This window comes from Oncorhynchus clarkii, chromosome 5 (genome assembly GCF_045791955.1).
Source record: "Oncorhynchus clarkii lewisi isolate Uvic-CL-2024 chromosome 5, UVic_Ocla_1.0, whole genome shotgun sequence".
Taxonomy (NCBI): Eukaryota; Metazoa; Chordata; class Actinopteri; order Salmoniformes; family Salmonidae; genus Oncorhynchus; species Oncorhynchus clarkii.
In genome coordinates this window covers 93,243,897-93,260,403 of record NC_092151.1, presented here as the reverse complement: position 1 = coordinate 93,260,403, position 16,507 = coordinate 93,243,897, and the positions used below count along the sequence as shown (strand labels likewise).

At 47.1% G+C, this 16,507-nt stretch overlaps 1 protein-coding gene across 1 annotated transcript in view; it reads right to left on the bottom strand.

Moving 5' to 3' along the window:
* LOC139409804 (espin like a) overlaps positions 1-16,507 on the bottom strand; it is a 44,923-nt gene that overhangs the window by 21,603 nt on the left and 6,813 nt on the right. The window contains exons 3-5 of the mRNA XM_071155179.1: positions 12,632-12,818; positions 11,495-11,677; positions 11,134-11,265 (exon numbers count right to left, since the gene is read on the bottom strand). Coding sequence (XP_071011280.1) covers positions 11,134-11,265; positions 11,495-11,677; positions 12,632-12,818 — 502 coding nt within the window. The remainder of the gene's footprint in view (positions 1-11,133; positions 11,266-11,494; positions 11,678-12,631; positions 12,819-16,507) is intronic.

The following is a 16,507-nucleotide window of genomic DNA, read 5'->3' as shown; positions in this document are numbered from 1 at the left end:
AAAGTAAAAGTGCAATATGTGCCATGTAAGAAAGCTAACGTTTCAGTTCCTTGCTCAGAACATGAGAACATATGAAAGCTGGTGGTTCCTTTTAACATGAGTCTTCAATATTTGAGGGTAAGAAGTTTTAGGTTGTAGTTATTTTAGGAATAATATGACTATTTCTCTCTACACCATTTGTATTTCATTAACCTTTGACTATTGGATGTTCTTATAGGCACTTTAGTATTGCCAGTGTTACAGTATAGCTTCCGTCCCTCTCCTCGTTCCTCCCTGGGCTCGAACCAGGAACACAACGACAACAGCCACCCTCGACGCAGCGTTACCCATGCAGAGCAAGGGGAACAACTACTCCAAGTCTCAGAGCAAGTGACGTTTGAAACGCTATTAGCGCGCACCCCGCTAACTAGCTAGCCATTTCACATCGGTTACACAAGTCTAATCTCGGGAGTTGATGGGCTTGAAGTCATAAACAGCGCAATGCTTGACACACAACGAAGAGCTGCTGGCAAAACGCACGAAGGTACTGTTTGAATGAATGCTTATGAGCCTGCTGCTGCCTACCATCGCTCAGTCAGACTGCTCTATCAAATCATAGACTTAGTTATAACATAATAACACACAGAAATACGAGCCTTAGGTCATTAATAGGGTCGAATCCGGAAACTATCATCTCGAAAACAAGACGTTTATTCTTTCATTGAAATACGGAACCGTTCCGTATTTGATCTAACGGGTGGCATCACTAAGTCTAAATATTCCTGTTACGTTGCACTACCTTCAATGTTATGTCATAATTACGTAAAATTATGGCAAATTAGGAGGCCCGAAATGTTGCATATACACTGAATCTGGGTACAATGAACGCAAGAGAAGTGACACAATTTCACCTGGTAAAAATTGCCTGCTAACCTGGATTTCTTTTATCTAAATATGCAGGGTTAAAAATATATACTTCTGTGTATTGATTTTAAGAAAGGCATTGATGTTTATGGTTAGGTACACATTGGAGCAACGACAGTCCTTTTTCACAAATACGCACCACATCGATTATATGCAACGCAGAACACGCTAGATAAACTAGTAATATCATCAACCATGTGTAGTTAACTAGTGTTTATGATTGATTGATTGTTTTTTATAAGATAAGTTTAATGCTAGCTAGCAACCTACCTTAGCTTACTGCATTCGCGTAACAGGCAGGCTCCTCGTGGAGTGCAATGTAATCAGGTGTTAGAGCGTTGGACTAGTTAACTGTAAGGTTGCAAGATTGAATCCCCCGAGCTGACAAGGTGAAAATCTGTCGTTCTGCCCCTGAACGAGGCAGTTAACCCACCATTCATTCCTAGGCCGTCACTGAAAATAAGAATGTGTTGTTAACTGACTTGCCTCGTTAAATAAAGGTGTGTAAAAAAAAATGTTTAAAAAATCGTCCAAATCGGTGTCCAAAAATACAGATTTCCGATTGTTATGAAAACTTGAAATCGGCCATTCCGATTAATCGGTCGACCTCTAAAATAAACCCAACACCACAAGGTTGTTTATTTGATTGCAGCTGTTTCTGAAGGAGAGGCACTAATGCCGGTAAGAGGTGAGCAGAGCTGCTGGCTGGCTGGCTGACTGACTGGATAGCTGGATGGCTGGCTGACTGACTGACTGGCTGGCTGGCTGGCTGACTGACTGGATAGCTGGATGGCTGGCTGACTGACCGACTGGACGGCTGTAGCAGAATGCTAGCTAAATAAGGAGGAGGGAAGGTGACCTCTTTAGGATTAAAAACCAAACATCAGGAAATACCTAGCCCGCAACACTCTGGCCACCAGGCCTGTTAAAGCTGCCGATCAGAAAACGAGACCAAGTGACGAACAGACACTTTAGAACAGACAGAAACAACGCCGTGAATTACACAGTGCTCTGTGAACGCGTGACACTAAGGGACGTGTAATTTAAAAGGGGTAGTGGATTTATACTGCAAGGTTTTTCACAGAACTACTGTTCGCAATGCCTTCAATTTCATGGGATAGAATAGATTAAAAAGTACAAGCATTAAACTTGAGAGTTTACATTTTTACACGAGATTTTAGAGTCTTTGTTGAGAATATTTCACCAAAGCCCTATTTTAATCTAAACTAATCTGCGGAGTTAAAAAAATTATAATAATTCTATCATAATATGATATGCTATGTGTAATGTGTGATCTGGAAACAAAACGTGACACTCGATCAAACCGAGGACGACGTGTGTTTGAAGCCAACATGACATCCTGCTCCCGAGGGATAGAGTTTTCGGGTTCCAGGCTTCCACAACCGCTGTAAAAACGATGAAACCCGAAGCCCTCAGATCTCATAACCGGCTCAGGCCCCTAGGCCAGGCCCTCTCCCCGCCACCTGAGCTTCCTATCTGGGGTAACTGATAGGTCCCAGGGGCTCACGGCGGCTCCAATCCACAGCTGCAACACTGCAGCGCCAGCATGCTCCACAGTTAATTAGCTGTCCCATTGTTAACAAGAGGAAGGAGGGTTATTTTAGGTGAAGGGGGAGGTGAAGCTAAACCCGCCAGCCAAACCTCGCTGGGTACTCTCCAAATGGCACCATATTCCCTATATAGTGCACTACCTCTGACCAGGGCTGGCACCCTATTCCCTATATAGTGCACTACCTCTGACCAGGGCTGGCACCCTATTCCCTATATAGTGCACTACCTCTGACCGGGGCTGGCACCCTATTCCCTATATAGTGCACTACTATTGACCGGGGCTGGAACCCTATTCCCTATTTAGTGCACTACTTCTGACCAGGGCTGGCATCCTATTCCCTATTTAGTGCACTACTATTGACCAGGGCTGGCACACTATTCCCTATTTAGTGCACTACTATTGGGACTCTAAGGGAATTGGTCTGCCATATGGAGAGCACCTGGCCGTCTCCGTCAGCATTGTCGTCCCTTCATCCTGACTCCACTGTGATCCTCTGGTGACTAATTCATGTTTCTATGGGATGCTGTTACTGTGAATGGGACACATCACTGGGTCACTATGGGCTGTCAGGTAGAGCTGCTGTTACTGTGAATGGGACACATCACTGGGTCACTATGGGCTGTCAGGTAGAGCTGCTGTTGCTGTGAAGGGGACACATCACTGGGTCACTATGGGCTGTCAGGCAGAGCTGCTGCTAATGTGAAGGGGACACATCACTGGGTAACTATGGGCTGTCAGGTAGAGCTGCTGTTACTGTGTATTTATGGGCTGTCAGGCAGAGAGCTGCTGGTACTGTGTAGGGGACACACATCCACGCAGCAATACACACATCCACACAGCAATACACACATCCACACAGCAATACACACATCCACACAGCAATACACACATCCACACAGCAATACACACATCCACACAGCAATTTACACATCCACACAGCAATACACACATCCACACAGCAATACACACATCCACACAGCAATACACACATCCACGCAGCAATACACACATCCACGCAGCAATACACACAGCAATACACACATCCACACAGCAATACACACAGCAATACACACAGCAATACACACAGCAATACACACAGCAATACACACAGCAATACACACATCCACGCAGCAATACACACATCCACGCAGCAATACACACATCCACACAGCAATACACACATCCACGCAGCAATACACACAGCAATACACACATCCACATACCAATACACACATCCACACAGCAATACACACATCCACGCAGCATTACACACATCCACGCAGCAATACACACATCCACGCAGCAATACACACATCCACGCAGCAATACACACATCCACACAGCAATACACACATCCACGCAGCAATACACACAGCAATACACACATCCACATACCAATACACACATCCACACAGCAATACACACATCCACGCAGCATTACACACATCCACGCAGCAATACACACATCCACGCAGCAATACACACATCCACACAGCAATACACACATCCACGCAGCAATACACACATCCACACAGCAATACACACATCCACGCAGCATTACACACATCCACGCAGCAATACACACATCCACACAGCAATACACACAGCAATACACACAGCAATACACACAGCAATACACACATCCACGCAGCAATACACACATCCACGCAGCAATACACACATCCACACAGCAATACACACATCCACGCAGCAATACACACAGCAATACACACATCCACATACCAATACACACATCCACACAGCAATACACACATCCACGCAGCATTACACACATCCACGCAGCATTACACACATCCACGCAGCAATACACACATCCACACAGCAATACACACATCCACGCAGCAATACACACATCCACGCAGCAATACACACATCCACACAGCAATACACACATCCACACAGCAATACACACATCCACACAGCAATACACACATCCACACAGCAATACACACATCCACGCAGCAATACACACATCCACACAGCAATTTTTTATTTTTTTTATTTTTTTTATTTCACCTTTATTTAACCAGGTAGGCTAGTTGAGAACAAGTTCTCATTTGCAACTGCGACCTGGCCAAGATAAGGCATAGCAGTGTGAACAGACAACACAGAGTTACACATGGAGTAAACAATTAACAAGTCAATAACACAGTAGAAAAAAGGGGAGTCTATATATACATTGTGTGCAAAAGGCATGAGAAGGTAGGCAAATAATTACAATTATGCAGATTAACACTGGAGTGATAAATGATCAGATGGTTATGTACAGGTAGAGATATTGGTGTGCAAAAGAGCAGAAAAATAAATAAATAAAAACAGTATGGGGATGAGGTAGGTGAAAATGGGTGGGCTATTTACCAATAGACTATGTACAGCTGCAGCGATCGGTTAGCTGCTCAGATAGCAGATGTTTGAAGTTGGTGAGGGAGATAAAAGTCTCCAACTTCAGCGATTTTTGCAATTCGTTCCAGTCACAGGCAGCAGAGAACTGGAACGAAAGGCGGCCAAATGAGGTGTTGGCTTTAGGGATGATCAGTGAGATACACCTGCTGGAGCGCGTGCTACGGATGGGTGTTGCCATCGTAACCAGTGAACTGAGATAAGGCGGAGCTTTACCTAGCATGGACTTGTAGATGACCTGGAGCCAGTGGGTCTGGCGACGAATATGTAGCGAGGGCCAGCCGACTAGAGCATACAAGTCGCAGTGGTGGGTGGTATAAGGTGCTTTAGTGACAAAACGGATGGCACTGTGATAAACTGCATCCAGTTTGCTGAGTAGAGTGTTGGAAGCAATTTTGTAGATGACATCGCCGAAGTCGAGGATCGGTAGGATAGTCAGTTTTACTAGGGTAAGTTTGGCGGCGTGAGTGAAGGAGGCTTTGTTGCGGAATAGAAAGCCGACTCTTGATTTGATTTTCGATTGGAGATGTTTGATATGGAAGGAGAGGTCTGGAAGGAGAGTTTAGAGTCTAGCCAGACACCTAGGTACTTATAGATGTCCACATATTCAAGGTCGGAACCATCCAGGGTGGTGATGCTGGTCAGGCGTGCGGGTGCAGGCAGCGAACGGTTGAAAAGCATGCATTTGGTTTTACTAGCGTTTAAGAGCAGTTGGAGGCCACGGAAGGAGTGCTGTATGGCATTGAAGCTCGTTTGGAGGTTAGATAGCACAGTGTCCAAGGACGGGCCAGAAGTATATAGAATGGTGTCGTCTGCGTAGAGGTGGATCAGGGAATCGCCCGCAGCATGAGAAACATCATTGATATATACAGAGAAAAGAGTCGGCCCGAGAATTGAACCCTGTGGCACCCCCATAGAGACTGCCAGAGGACCGGACAGCATGCCCTCCGATTTGACACACTGAACTCTGTCTGCAAAGTAATTGGTGAACCAGGCAAGGCAGTCATCCGAAAAACCGAGGCTACTGAGTCTGCCGATAAGAATACGGTGATTGACAGAGTCGAAAGCCTTGGCAAGGTCTATGAAGACGGCTGCACAGTACTGTCTTTTATCGATGGCGGTTATGATATCGTTTAGTACCTTGAGCGTGGCTGAGGTACACCCGTGACCGGCTCGGAAACCAGATTGCACAGCGGAGAAGGTACGGTGGGATTCAAGATGGTCAGTGACCTGTTTGTTGACTTGGCTTTCGAAGACCTTAGATAGGCAGGGCAGGATGAATATAGGTCTGTAACAGTTTGGGTCCAGGGTGTCGCCCCCTTTGAAGAAGGGGATGACTGCGGCAGCTTTCCAATCCTTGGGGATCTCAGACGATATGAAAGAGAGGTTGAACAGGCTGGTAATAGGGGTTGCGACAATGGCGGCGGATAGTTTCAGGAATAGAGGGTCCAGATTGTCAAGCCCAGCTGATTTGTACGGGTCCAGGTTTTGCAGCTCTTTCAGAACATCTGCTATCTGGATTTGGGTAAAGGAGAACCTGGAGAGGCTTGGGCGAGTAGCTGCGGGGGGGGGGGGGAGCTGTTGGCCGAGGTTGGAGTAGCCAGGCGGAAGGCATGGCCAGCCGTTGAGAAATGCTTGTTGAAGTTTTCGATAATCATGGATTTATCGGTGGTGACCGTGTTACCTAGCCTCAGTGCAGTGGGCAGCTGGGAGGAGGTGCTCTTGTTCTCCATGGACTTCACAGTGTCCCAGAACTTTTTGGAGTTGGAGCTACAGGATGCAAACTTCTGCCTGAAGAAGTTGGCTTTAGCTTTCCTGACTGACTGTGTGTATTGGTTCCTGACTTCCCTGAACAGTTGCATATCGCGGGGACTATTCGATGTTAGTGCAGTCCGCCACAGGATGTTTTTGTGCTGGTCGAGGGCAGTCAGGTCTGGAGTGAACCAGGGGCTATATCTGTTCTTAGTTCTGCATTTTTTGAACGGAGCATGCTTATCTAAAATGGTGAGGAAGTTACTTTTAAAGAAAGACCAGGCATCCTCAACTGACGGGATGAGGTCAATGTCCTTCCAGGATACCCGGGCCAGGTCGATTAGAAAGGCCTGCTCACAGAAGTGTTTTAGGGAGCGTTTGACAGTGATGAGGGGTGGTCGTTTGACTGCGGCTCCGTAGCGGATACAGGCAATGAGGCAGTGATCGCTGAGATCCTGGTTGAAGACAGCGGAGGTGTATTTGGAGGGCCAGTTGGTCAGGATGACGTCAATGAGGGTGCCCTTGTTTACAGAGTTAGGGTTGTACCTGGTGGGTTCCTTGATGATTTGAGTGAGATTGAGGGCATCTAGCTTAGATTGTAGGACTGCCGGGGTGTTAAGCATATCCCAGTTTAGGTCACCTAACAGAACAAACTCTGAAGCTAGATGGGGGGCGATCAATTCACAAATGGTGTCCAGGGCACAGCTGGGAGCTGAGGGGGGTCGGTAGCAGGCGGCAACAGTGAGAGACTTATTTCTGGAGAGAGTAATTTTCAAAATTAGTAGTTCGAACTGTTTGGGTATGGACCTGGAAAGTATGACATTACTTTGCAGGCTATCTCTGCAGTAGACTGCAACTCCTCCCCCTTTGGCAGTTCTATCTTGACGGAAGATGTTATAGTTGGGTATGGAAATCTCAGAATTTTTGGTGGCCTTCCTGAGCCAGGATTCAGACACGGCAAGGACATCAGGGTTAGCAGAGTGTGCTAGAGCAGTGAGTAAGACAAACTTAGGGAGGAGGCTTCTGATGTTGACATGCATGAAACCAAGGCTTTTTCGATCACAGAAGTCAACAAATGAGGGTGCCTGGGGACATGCAGGGCCTGGATTTACCTCCACATCACCCGCGGAACAGAGAAGGAGTAGTATGAGGGTGCGGCTGAAGGCTATCAAAACTGGTCGCCTAGGGCGTTGGGGACAGAGAATAAGAGAAGCAGGTTTCTGGGCATGGTAGAATATATTCAGGGCATAATGCGCAAACAGGGGTATGGTGGGGTGCGGGTACAGCGGAGGTAAGCCCAGGCACTGGGTGATGATGAGAGAGGTTGTATCTCTGGACATGCTGGTTGTAATGGGTGAGGTCACCGCATGTGTGGGGGGTGGGACAAAGGAGGTATCAGGGGTATAAAGAGTGGAACTAGGGGCTCCATTGTAAACTAAAACAATGATAACTAACCTGCACAACAGTATACAAGGCATATTTACATTTGAGAGAGACATACAGCGAGGCATACAGTAATCACAGGTGTTGAATTGGGAGAGCTAGCTAAAACAGTAGGTGAGACAACAACAGCTAATCAGCTAGCACAACAACAGCAGGTAGAATGACGATTGATTAGGCAGAGAGGGTCGGATTTACTACACACAGAGCCTAAGTGCGGCTGGGGCCGACAGGTAAAACATAAACAAGCAGAATGGAATTACCGTGATTAATGGACAGTCCAGCATGCATCAGCTATGTAGCCAAGTGATCAGTGTCCAAGGGGCAGCGGTGGATGGGGCAGGGAAGCTGGACTGGCGAGTGTTATCCAGGTTAGAAAACTAACAATGACTAAATAGCTTGTAGCCAGTTAGCTGGTTAGCTTCTGGAGGTTCTTGAGTGAGTTCTAAAAATGTAAAGATAATAGCGGTTCCGTATCACATTGGGTGAGGCAGGTTACCGGAAGGTATAAACAAATTAAAAATCGAAAAGGGATAGAAAGTAAATATGGGTTCAGTGAGTGTTTGGGACGCGGCGATTCAGACGGTTAGCAGGCCTGTGCTAACAAGCTAACAGTTAGTAGACGGTGCTAAACACGGTAGCAGTTAGCGGACCGGGCTAAACAAGCTAGCAGTTAGCAGGCCGAATTTGCAAGCAAGGAGATAGCAAGGGCTAGAGAGTTAGCCTTTGGGGACGTCGCGATGGGGGAGTCTGTTTATTCCTCTTCATGCGGTGACATCGATGGACCGGTCGTGGGTCTGGATATTGTTGCCCAGGAGCTCAAAATGTTCCGTTTGCGATGGGAATCCGGGGATGAAAAATAAAATAAAAATAAAATAATAAATAGGTCCGTTATGCTCTGGTTAGAGTCGCGTTGTTCGAACTGGCGAGAGCTTTCCGAGCTAAAGGTTAGCTGATGACCGGTTAGCTGAAGACCGCTAGCAATGTTTTGCTGAAGCTGGTAGTTAGTTGGCTAGCTTCAGTTGAGGGGTTCCAGATCCGAAGTAAATATAAATACTTTAGGAAAAATAGCTACGTTGGGTGAGGCGGGTTGCAGGAGAGTATTTAGAAGAAGTTGAGGTTCAGCAAAAAGTTTTAAAGATATGTGAAGAAAAAAAACGAAAACAAACGATATATACAAGGGACACGACACGACAACACGTCCTACTGCTACGCCATCTTGGAAAATATTAACACATCCACACAGCAATACACACATCCACGCAGCAATACCCACATCCACGCAGCAATACACACATCCACGCAGCAATACACACATCCACATAGCAATACACACATCCACACAGCAATACACACATCCACACAGCAATACACACATCCACACAGCAATACACACATCCACACACCAATACACACATCCACGCAGCAATACACACATCCACGCAGCATTACACACATCCACACAGCAATACACACATCCACACACCAAAACAATGACTAGTTTTGGGGCTTAAAAAGTGCTCTTACACTATGATTTGGAACATTCAAAGCAACTGGGACAAGTCCATGGTTGCCATGGTTGCCATGGTTGTCACCTTAGATTGCTACATAACTTCAGAGTGACAGGAAGCACGAGCACCACCACCGATCAGCCTACACCACTGCTCACACACACACCTGTTGTTACTATGACAACTCGTGTAGCCGTGTCAGCTACCGTGACTGCTGTCTGAACACACATGTGATTTGGTCACTTGTAACTTGTTGATTGGACAGTCAGTATTCCAAAAATAGACTTGAAAAACTAAAACTGATTGGAGCATTAAGGTCTGAACACTACACCCATGGACCCTCCCCTAACCACGCTGGGCCAATCCCCTTCTCTAACCCGGACCACGCTGGGCCAATCGTGCACCGCCAGAGATCAGAAGTCCCATAAGGAGGCGCAAAATTGGCCCAGCATCGCCCAGGTTAGAGAAGGGGATTGACCGGGGGGGATGGGGCTTTACAAGTAGGCCGTCATTGTAAATAAGAATTTGTTCTTAACTGACTTGCCAAGTTAAATAGAAACTAAAATAAATAAATGGACAGTCAAATCACAATATGACAGTAAGATGCAAAACAGTTTGACTATTTTTAGATGTTTTAAAGCTTGGTCTGACTTGGATTGTAATGCAAAAAGATGCTTGGAAACAATAGACCGTTACAGAGAAAAGACGATGTAAAGTGAAAGGGTTTGGCTCTTATGCATGTCTCCACGGCTCGGAGGTAGCCGGAGGTTTTGGGTCTTACGCATGTCTCCACGGCTCGGAGGTACCGGAGGTTTTGGGTCTTACGCATGTCTCCACGGCTCGGAGGTAGCCGGAGGTTTTGGGTCTTACGCATGTCTCAACGGCTCGGAGGTACCGGAGGTTTTGGGTCTTACGCATGTCTCCACGGCTCGGAGGTAGCCGGAGGTTTTGGGTCTTACGCATGTCTCCACGGCTCGGAGGTAGCCGGAGGCCGGAGGTTTTGGGTCTTACGCATGTCTCAACGGCTCGGAGGTAGCCGGAGGTTTTGGGTTTTACGCATGTCTCCACGGCTCGGAGGTAGCCGGAGGTTTTGGGTCTTACGCATGTCTCCACGGCTCGGAGGTAGCCGGAGGTTTTGGGTCTTACGCATGTCTCCACGGCTCGGAGGTAGCCGGAGGTTTTGGGTCTTACGCATGTCTCCACGGCTCGGAGGTAGCCGGAGGTTTTGGGTCTTACGCATGTCTCCACGGCTCGGAGGTAGCCGGAGGTTTTGGGTCTTACGCATGTCTCCACGGCTCGGAGGTAGCCGGAGGTTTTGGGTCTTACGCATGTCTCCACGGCTCGGAGGTAGCCGGATGATTTGGGTCTTAAGCATGTCTCCATGGCTCGGAGGTAGCCGGAGGTTTTGGGTCTTACGCATGTCTCCACGGCTCGGAGGTAGCCGGAGGTTTTGGGTCTTACGCATGTCTCGACGGCTCGGAGGTAGCCGGAGGTTTCCACGGCTCGGATGTAGCCGGAGGTTTTGGGTCTTACGCATGTCTCCACGGCTCGGAGGTAGCCGGCACAGTCGTAGTGTCCGTTGTACTCCGCAAGGTCTGCTGCTGTGAACCCATCTATGTCCTGCTCCGATGGGCTCACCTGATTGGCTAACAGGATCCTGCAGCACTAGAAAGGGGGGGTAACAGATAGCAAACAGACTGAATTAAAAAAACTCTGTTACTATGACTTTAATATGCTGTAGATACTTAGGAGTTCTGATTTAAGATCAGTTTTGACCTTTTAGACCACTGTGAATAAGATCACATGGACAAAGGGGCACCAGATCCTAGATCAGCACTCTCGCTCTGAAACTCTGAAATAAAACACAGCCCCACGATCTTGTCATATCTCTCACCTCCAGCTCTCCGTTCTCAGCAGCATCATGAAGAGGGGTTCCCCCCCAGTCGTCTCTGATGACCTTTGCCCCCATGCGGAGCAGCCTCTCCAGGATGCGATGGTGCCCTCCACTGGCCGCAAAGTGAAGAGCAGTCGCTCCCTCCCTGTCCTGGCACTGCAAGCTAAGGTCTGTGAAGGTGGCCTGCGAGGGACAAATGTCAACAGACCAGAATGTTAAGGTGGCCCTGCGACGGACAAATGTCAACAGACCAGAATGTTAAGGTGGCCCTGCAAGGGACAAATGTCAAGAGACCAGAATGATAAGGTGGCCTGCGAGGGACAAATGTAAGACCAGAATGTTAAGGTGGCCTGCAAGGGACAAATGTAAGACCAGGATGTTAAGGTGTCCTGCAAGGGACAAATGTAAGACCAGGATGTTAAGGTGGCCTGCGAGGGACAAATGACAACAGACCAGAATGTTAAGGTGGCCTGCAAGGGACAAATGTAAGACCAGGATGTCAAGGTGGCCTGCAAGGGACAAATGTCAGCTGCCTCAGAAGGATTACTTTCTTATGTTGAAACCTTCTCCTCCCCTGTCGTTTGTCCCTCGCAGGCCACCTTAACAGCCTGATCTTACATTTGTCCCTTGCAGGCCTCCTTAACATTCTGGTTTGAACAAGAACAACCCCTGGAAGGGAAGCTTGTCTGTCGCAGCAACTTATAACTCAACATAGTAAACTGATACCATCTGTGGTGGATCTGAAGGGTGGGAAAAAACAACAACAAGATAACTCATGTAAAATATACTGTGTCCGTAAAATGTATATAGGTTCAGAAATTTGGTGAAACAGCACAGTTAAAAAATATATATGGCAAAATATAAATCAAACTGGGTGGGATTCAGAGAAAGACATGAGGGTTTTTTTTCTCTTTAATTTGTACTATTTTCTACATTGTAGAATAATAGTGAAGACATCACAACTATGAAATAACACATATGGAATCATATAGTAACCAATATAGTGTTAAACAAATCAAATTTACCCTGCAGCCCCTATTTTCCAGGTGTGCTGGAAAATATCAAATAAGTGCAACTGGTTGGGATAAGTTTGAGAAACAACGGTTCTACAGCATATTGGCATCCAGTCCACATTACCAGCCAGATGACCAGGGCATGGTGCCCCATGTGTGCAGCAGCGTGCAGGCCGGTCATGCCATCATGGGCCCTGAGGTGGACGTCTGACCCGCAGTCCTTCACCAGGTACTCCACGACGTGCAGGTGGCCCTCCTGACACGCCAGGTACAGAGGGGTGGCACCGATGCCAGTCTGACGGTTCACACACCTGGTGGAAGAAACATACTCGGAGGCATCGTAAAGAGGACACCAAAATGTACAGTATACAACTATAGTTACACAGTAATGTTAGTGACTGATACTACATTAAACAACTATAGTTACACAGTAATGTTAGTGGCAGATGATACAGTATGCTACAGTTCTACAGTAATGTTAGTGGCAGATGATACAGTATGCTACAGTTCTACAGTAATGTTAGTGGCAGATGATACAGTATGCTACAGTTCTACAGTAATGTTAGTGGCAGATGATACAGTATACTACAGTTCTACAGTAATGTTAGTGGCAGATGATACAGTATGCTACAGTTCTACAGTAATGTTAGTGGCAGATGATACAGTATGCTACAGTTCTACAGTAATGTTAGTGGCAGATGATACAGTATGCTACAGTTCTACAGTAATGTTAGTGGCAGATGATACAGTATGCTACAGTTCTACAGTAATGTTAGTGGCAGATGATACAGTATGCTACAGTTCTACAGTAATGTTAGTGGCAGATGATACAGTATGCTACAGTTCTACAGTAATGTTAGTGGCAGATGATACAGTATACTACAGTTCTACAGTAATGTTAGTGGCAGGTGATACAGTATACTACAGTTCTACAGTAATGTTAGTGTCAGATTATACAGTATGCTACAGTTCTACAGTAATGTTAGTGGCAGATGATACAGTATGCTACAGTTCTACAGTAATGTTAGTGTCAGATGATACAGTACGCTACAGTTCTACGGTAATGTTAGTGGCAGATGATACAGTACGCTACAGTTCTACAGTAATGTTAGTGGCAGATGATACAGTATACTACAGTTCTACAGTAATGTTAGTGGCAGATGATACAGTATTCTACAGTTCTACAGTAATGTTAGTGGCAGATGATACAGTATGCTACAGTTCTACAGTAATGTTAGTGGCAGATGATACAGTATACTACAGTTCTACAGTAATGTTAGTGGCAGATGATACAGTATGCTACAGTTCTACAGTAATGTTAGTGGCAGATGATACAGTATACTACAGTTCTACAGTAATGTTAGTGGCAGATGATACCGTATGCTAAAGTTCTACAGTAATGTTAGTGGCAGATGATACCATATGCTAAAGTTCTACAGCAATGTTAGTGGCAGATGATACAGTATGCTACAGTTCTACAGTAATGTTAGTGGCAGATGATACAGTATGCTAAAGTTCTACAGTAATGTTAGTGGCAGATGATACCGTATGCTAAAGTTCTACAGTAATGTTAGTGGCAGATGATACCGTATGCTAAAGTTCTACAGTAATGTTAGTGGCAGATGATACAGTATGCTACAGTTCTACAGTAATGTTAGTGGCAGATGATACAGTATACTACAGTTCTACAGTAATGTTAGTGGCAGATGATACAGTATGCTACAGTTCTACAGTAATGTTAGTGGCAGATGATACAGTATGCTACAGTTCTACAGTAATGTTAGTGGCAGATGATACAGTATGCTACAGTTCTACAGTAATGTTAGTGGCAGATGATACAGTATGCTACAGTTCTACAGTAATGTTAGTGGCAGATGATACAGTATGCTACAGTTCTACAGTAATGATAATGTTAGGTTAAGGCCAGGTTAGGGTAGGGACAGGTTAACCCTGAACTGCCCAAACCTGGCCTTAACCCAACCTGTCCCTAACCTTACCTAACCTGGCCCTAACCTCACCCAACCTGGCCTAACCTCACCCAACCTGGCCCTAACCTCACCCAACCTGGCCCTAACCTCACCCAACCTGGCCCTAACCTCACCTAACCTGGCCCTAAACTCACCCAACCTGGCCCTAAACTCACCCAACCTGGCCCTAACCTCACCCAACCTGGCCCTAACCTCACCCAACCTGGCCCTAACCTCACCCAACCTGGCCCTAACCTCACCCAACCTGGCCTTAACCTCACCCAACATGGCCCTAACCTCACCCAACCTGGCCCTAAACTCACCTAACCTGGCCTTAACCTCACCTAACCTGGCCCTAAACTCACCTAACCTTGCACTAACCTCAACTAAACTGGCACTAACCTCACCTGGCCATAACCTCACCCTAAACTTACCTAACCTGGCCCTAAACTCACCTAACCTGGCCCTAAACTCACCTAACCTGGCCCTAAACTCAACTAACCTGGCCCTAACCTCACCCAACCTGGCCCTAACCTCACCCAACCTGGCCCTAACCTTACCTAACCTGGCCTTAACCTCACCTAACCTTGCCCTAAACCCACCTAACCTGGCCTTAAACTCACCTAACCTGGCCCTAACCTCACCTAACCTGGCCCTAACCTCACCTAACCTGGCCCTAACCTCACCCCCTGAATGAAACAAAGTAGAGTGGTATGGTTGTCATGGTGCCATCACCCATCGTGTGTGAATCTCTGTGGGGTTTCCAGGTGGCTGACCTGGATGGGTCCCGTTGCCCTGGCGATCACATGTCAGCGGGGCAGTGAGAGGGGAGTGAGAGGAGTCATGGGATACCCTGTGATTACCTCTCTGGGTCAGGAGAGGCAGGGTTAGGGTTACCTCTCTGGGTCAGATTAAGGTTAGGGTCAGGGTTACCTCTCTGGGTCAGGTTAAGGTTAGGGTTACCTCTCTGGTTCAGGAGATGCAGGGTAGGGTCAGGGTTAGGGTTACCTCTCTGGGTCAGGTTAAGGTCAGGGTTACTTCTCTGGGTCAGGTTAAGGTTAGGGTTACCTCTCTGGGTCAGGTTAAGGTTAGGGTTACCTCTCTGGGTCAGGTTAAGGTTACCTCTCTGTGTCAGGTTAAGGGTAGGGTTACTTCTCTGGGTCAGGTTAAGGTTAGGGTTACCTCTCTGGGTCAGGTTAAGGTTAGGGTTACCTCTCTGGGTCAGGTTAAGGTTACCTCTCTGGGTCAGGTTAAGGGTAGGGTCAGGGTTAGGGTTACCTCTCTGGGTCAGGTTATTGTTAGGGTTACCTCTCTGGGTCAGGTTAAGGTTAGGGTTACCTCTCTGGGTCAGGTTAAGGGTAGGGTCAGGGTTACCTCTCTGGGTCAGGTTAAGGTTAGGGTCAGGGTTAAGGTTACCTCTCTGGGTCAGGAGAGGCAGGTTAGAGTCAGGGTTAGGGTTACCTCTCTGGGTCGGGTCAGGGTTACCTCTCTGGGTCAGCTTCAGGTTAGGGTCAGGGTTAGGGTTACCTTTCTGGGTCAGGTTAAGGTTAGGGTTACCTCTCTGGCTAGGGTTAGGGTTACCTCTCTGGGTCAGGTTAAGGTTAGGGTCAGGGTTATCTCTCTGGGTCAAGTTAAGGTTAGGGTCGGGGCAGGGTTACCTCTGTGGGTCAGGTTAAGGTCAGGGTTGCCTCTCTGAGTCAGGTTAAGGTTACCTCTCTGGGTCAGGTCTGGGTTAGGGTTACCTCTCTGGGTCAGGTTAAGGTTAGGGTCAAGGTTACCTCTCTGGGTCAGGTTAAGGTTAGGGTTACCTCTCTGGGTCAGATTACGGTTAGGGTCAGGGTTACCTCTCTGGGTCGGGTCAGGGTTACGGTTACCTCTCTGGGTCAGGTTAAGGTTAGGGTCAGGGTTACCTCTCTGGGTCAGGTTATGGTCAGGGTTACCTCTCTGGGTCAGGTTAAGGTTAGGGTCGGGGTTACCTCCGAGTCAGGTTAAGATTAGGGTCAGGGTTAGGGTTACCTCTCTGGGTCAGGTTA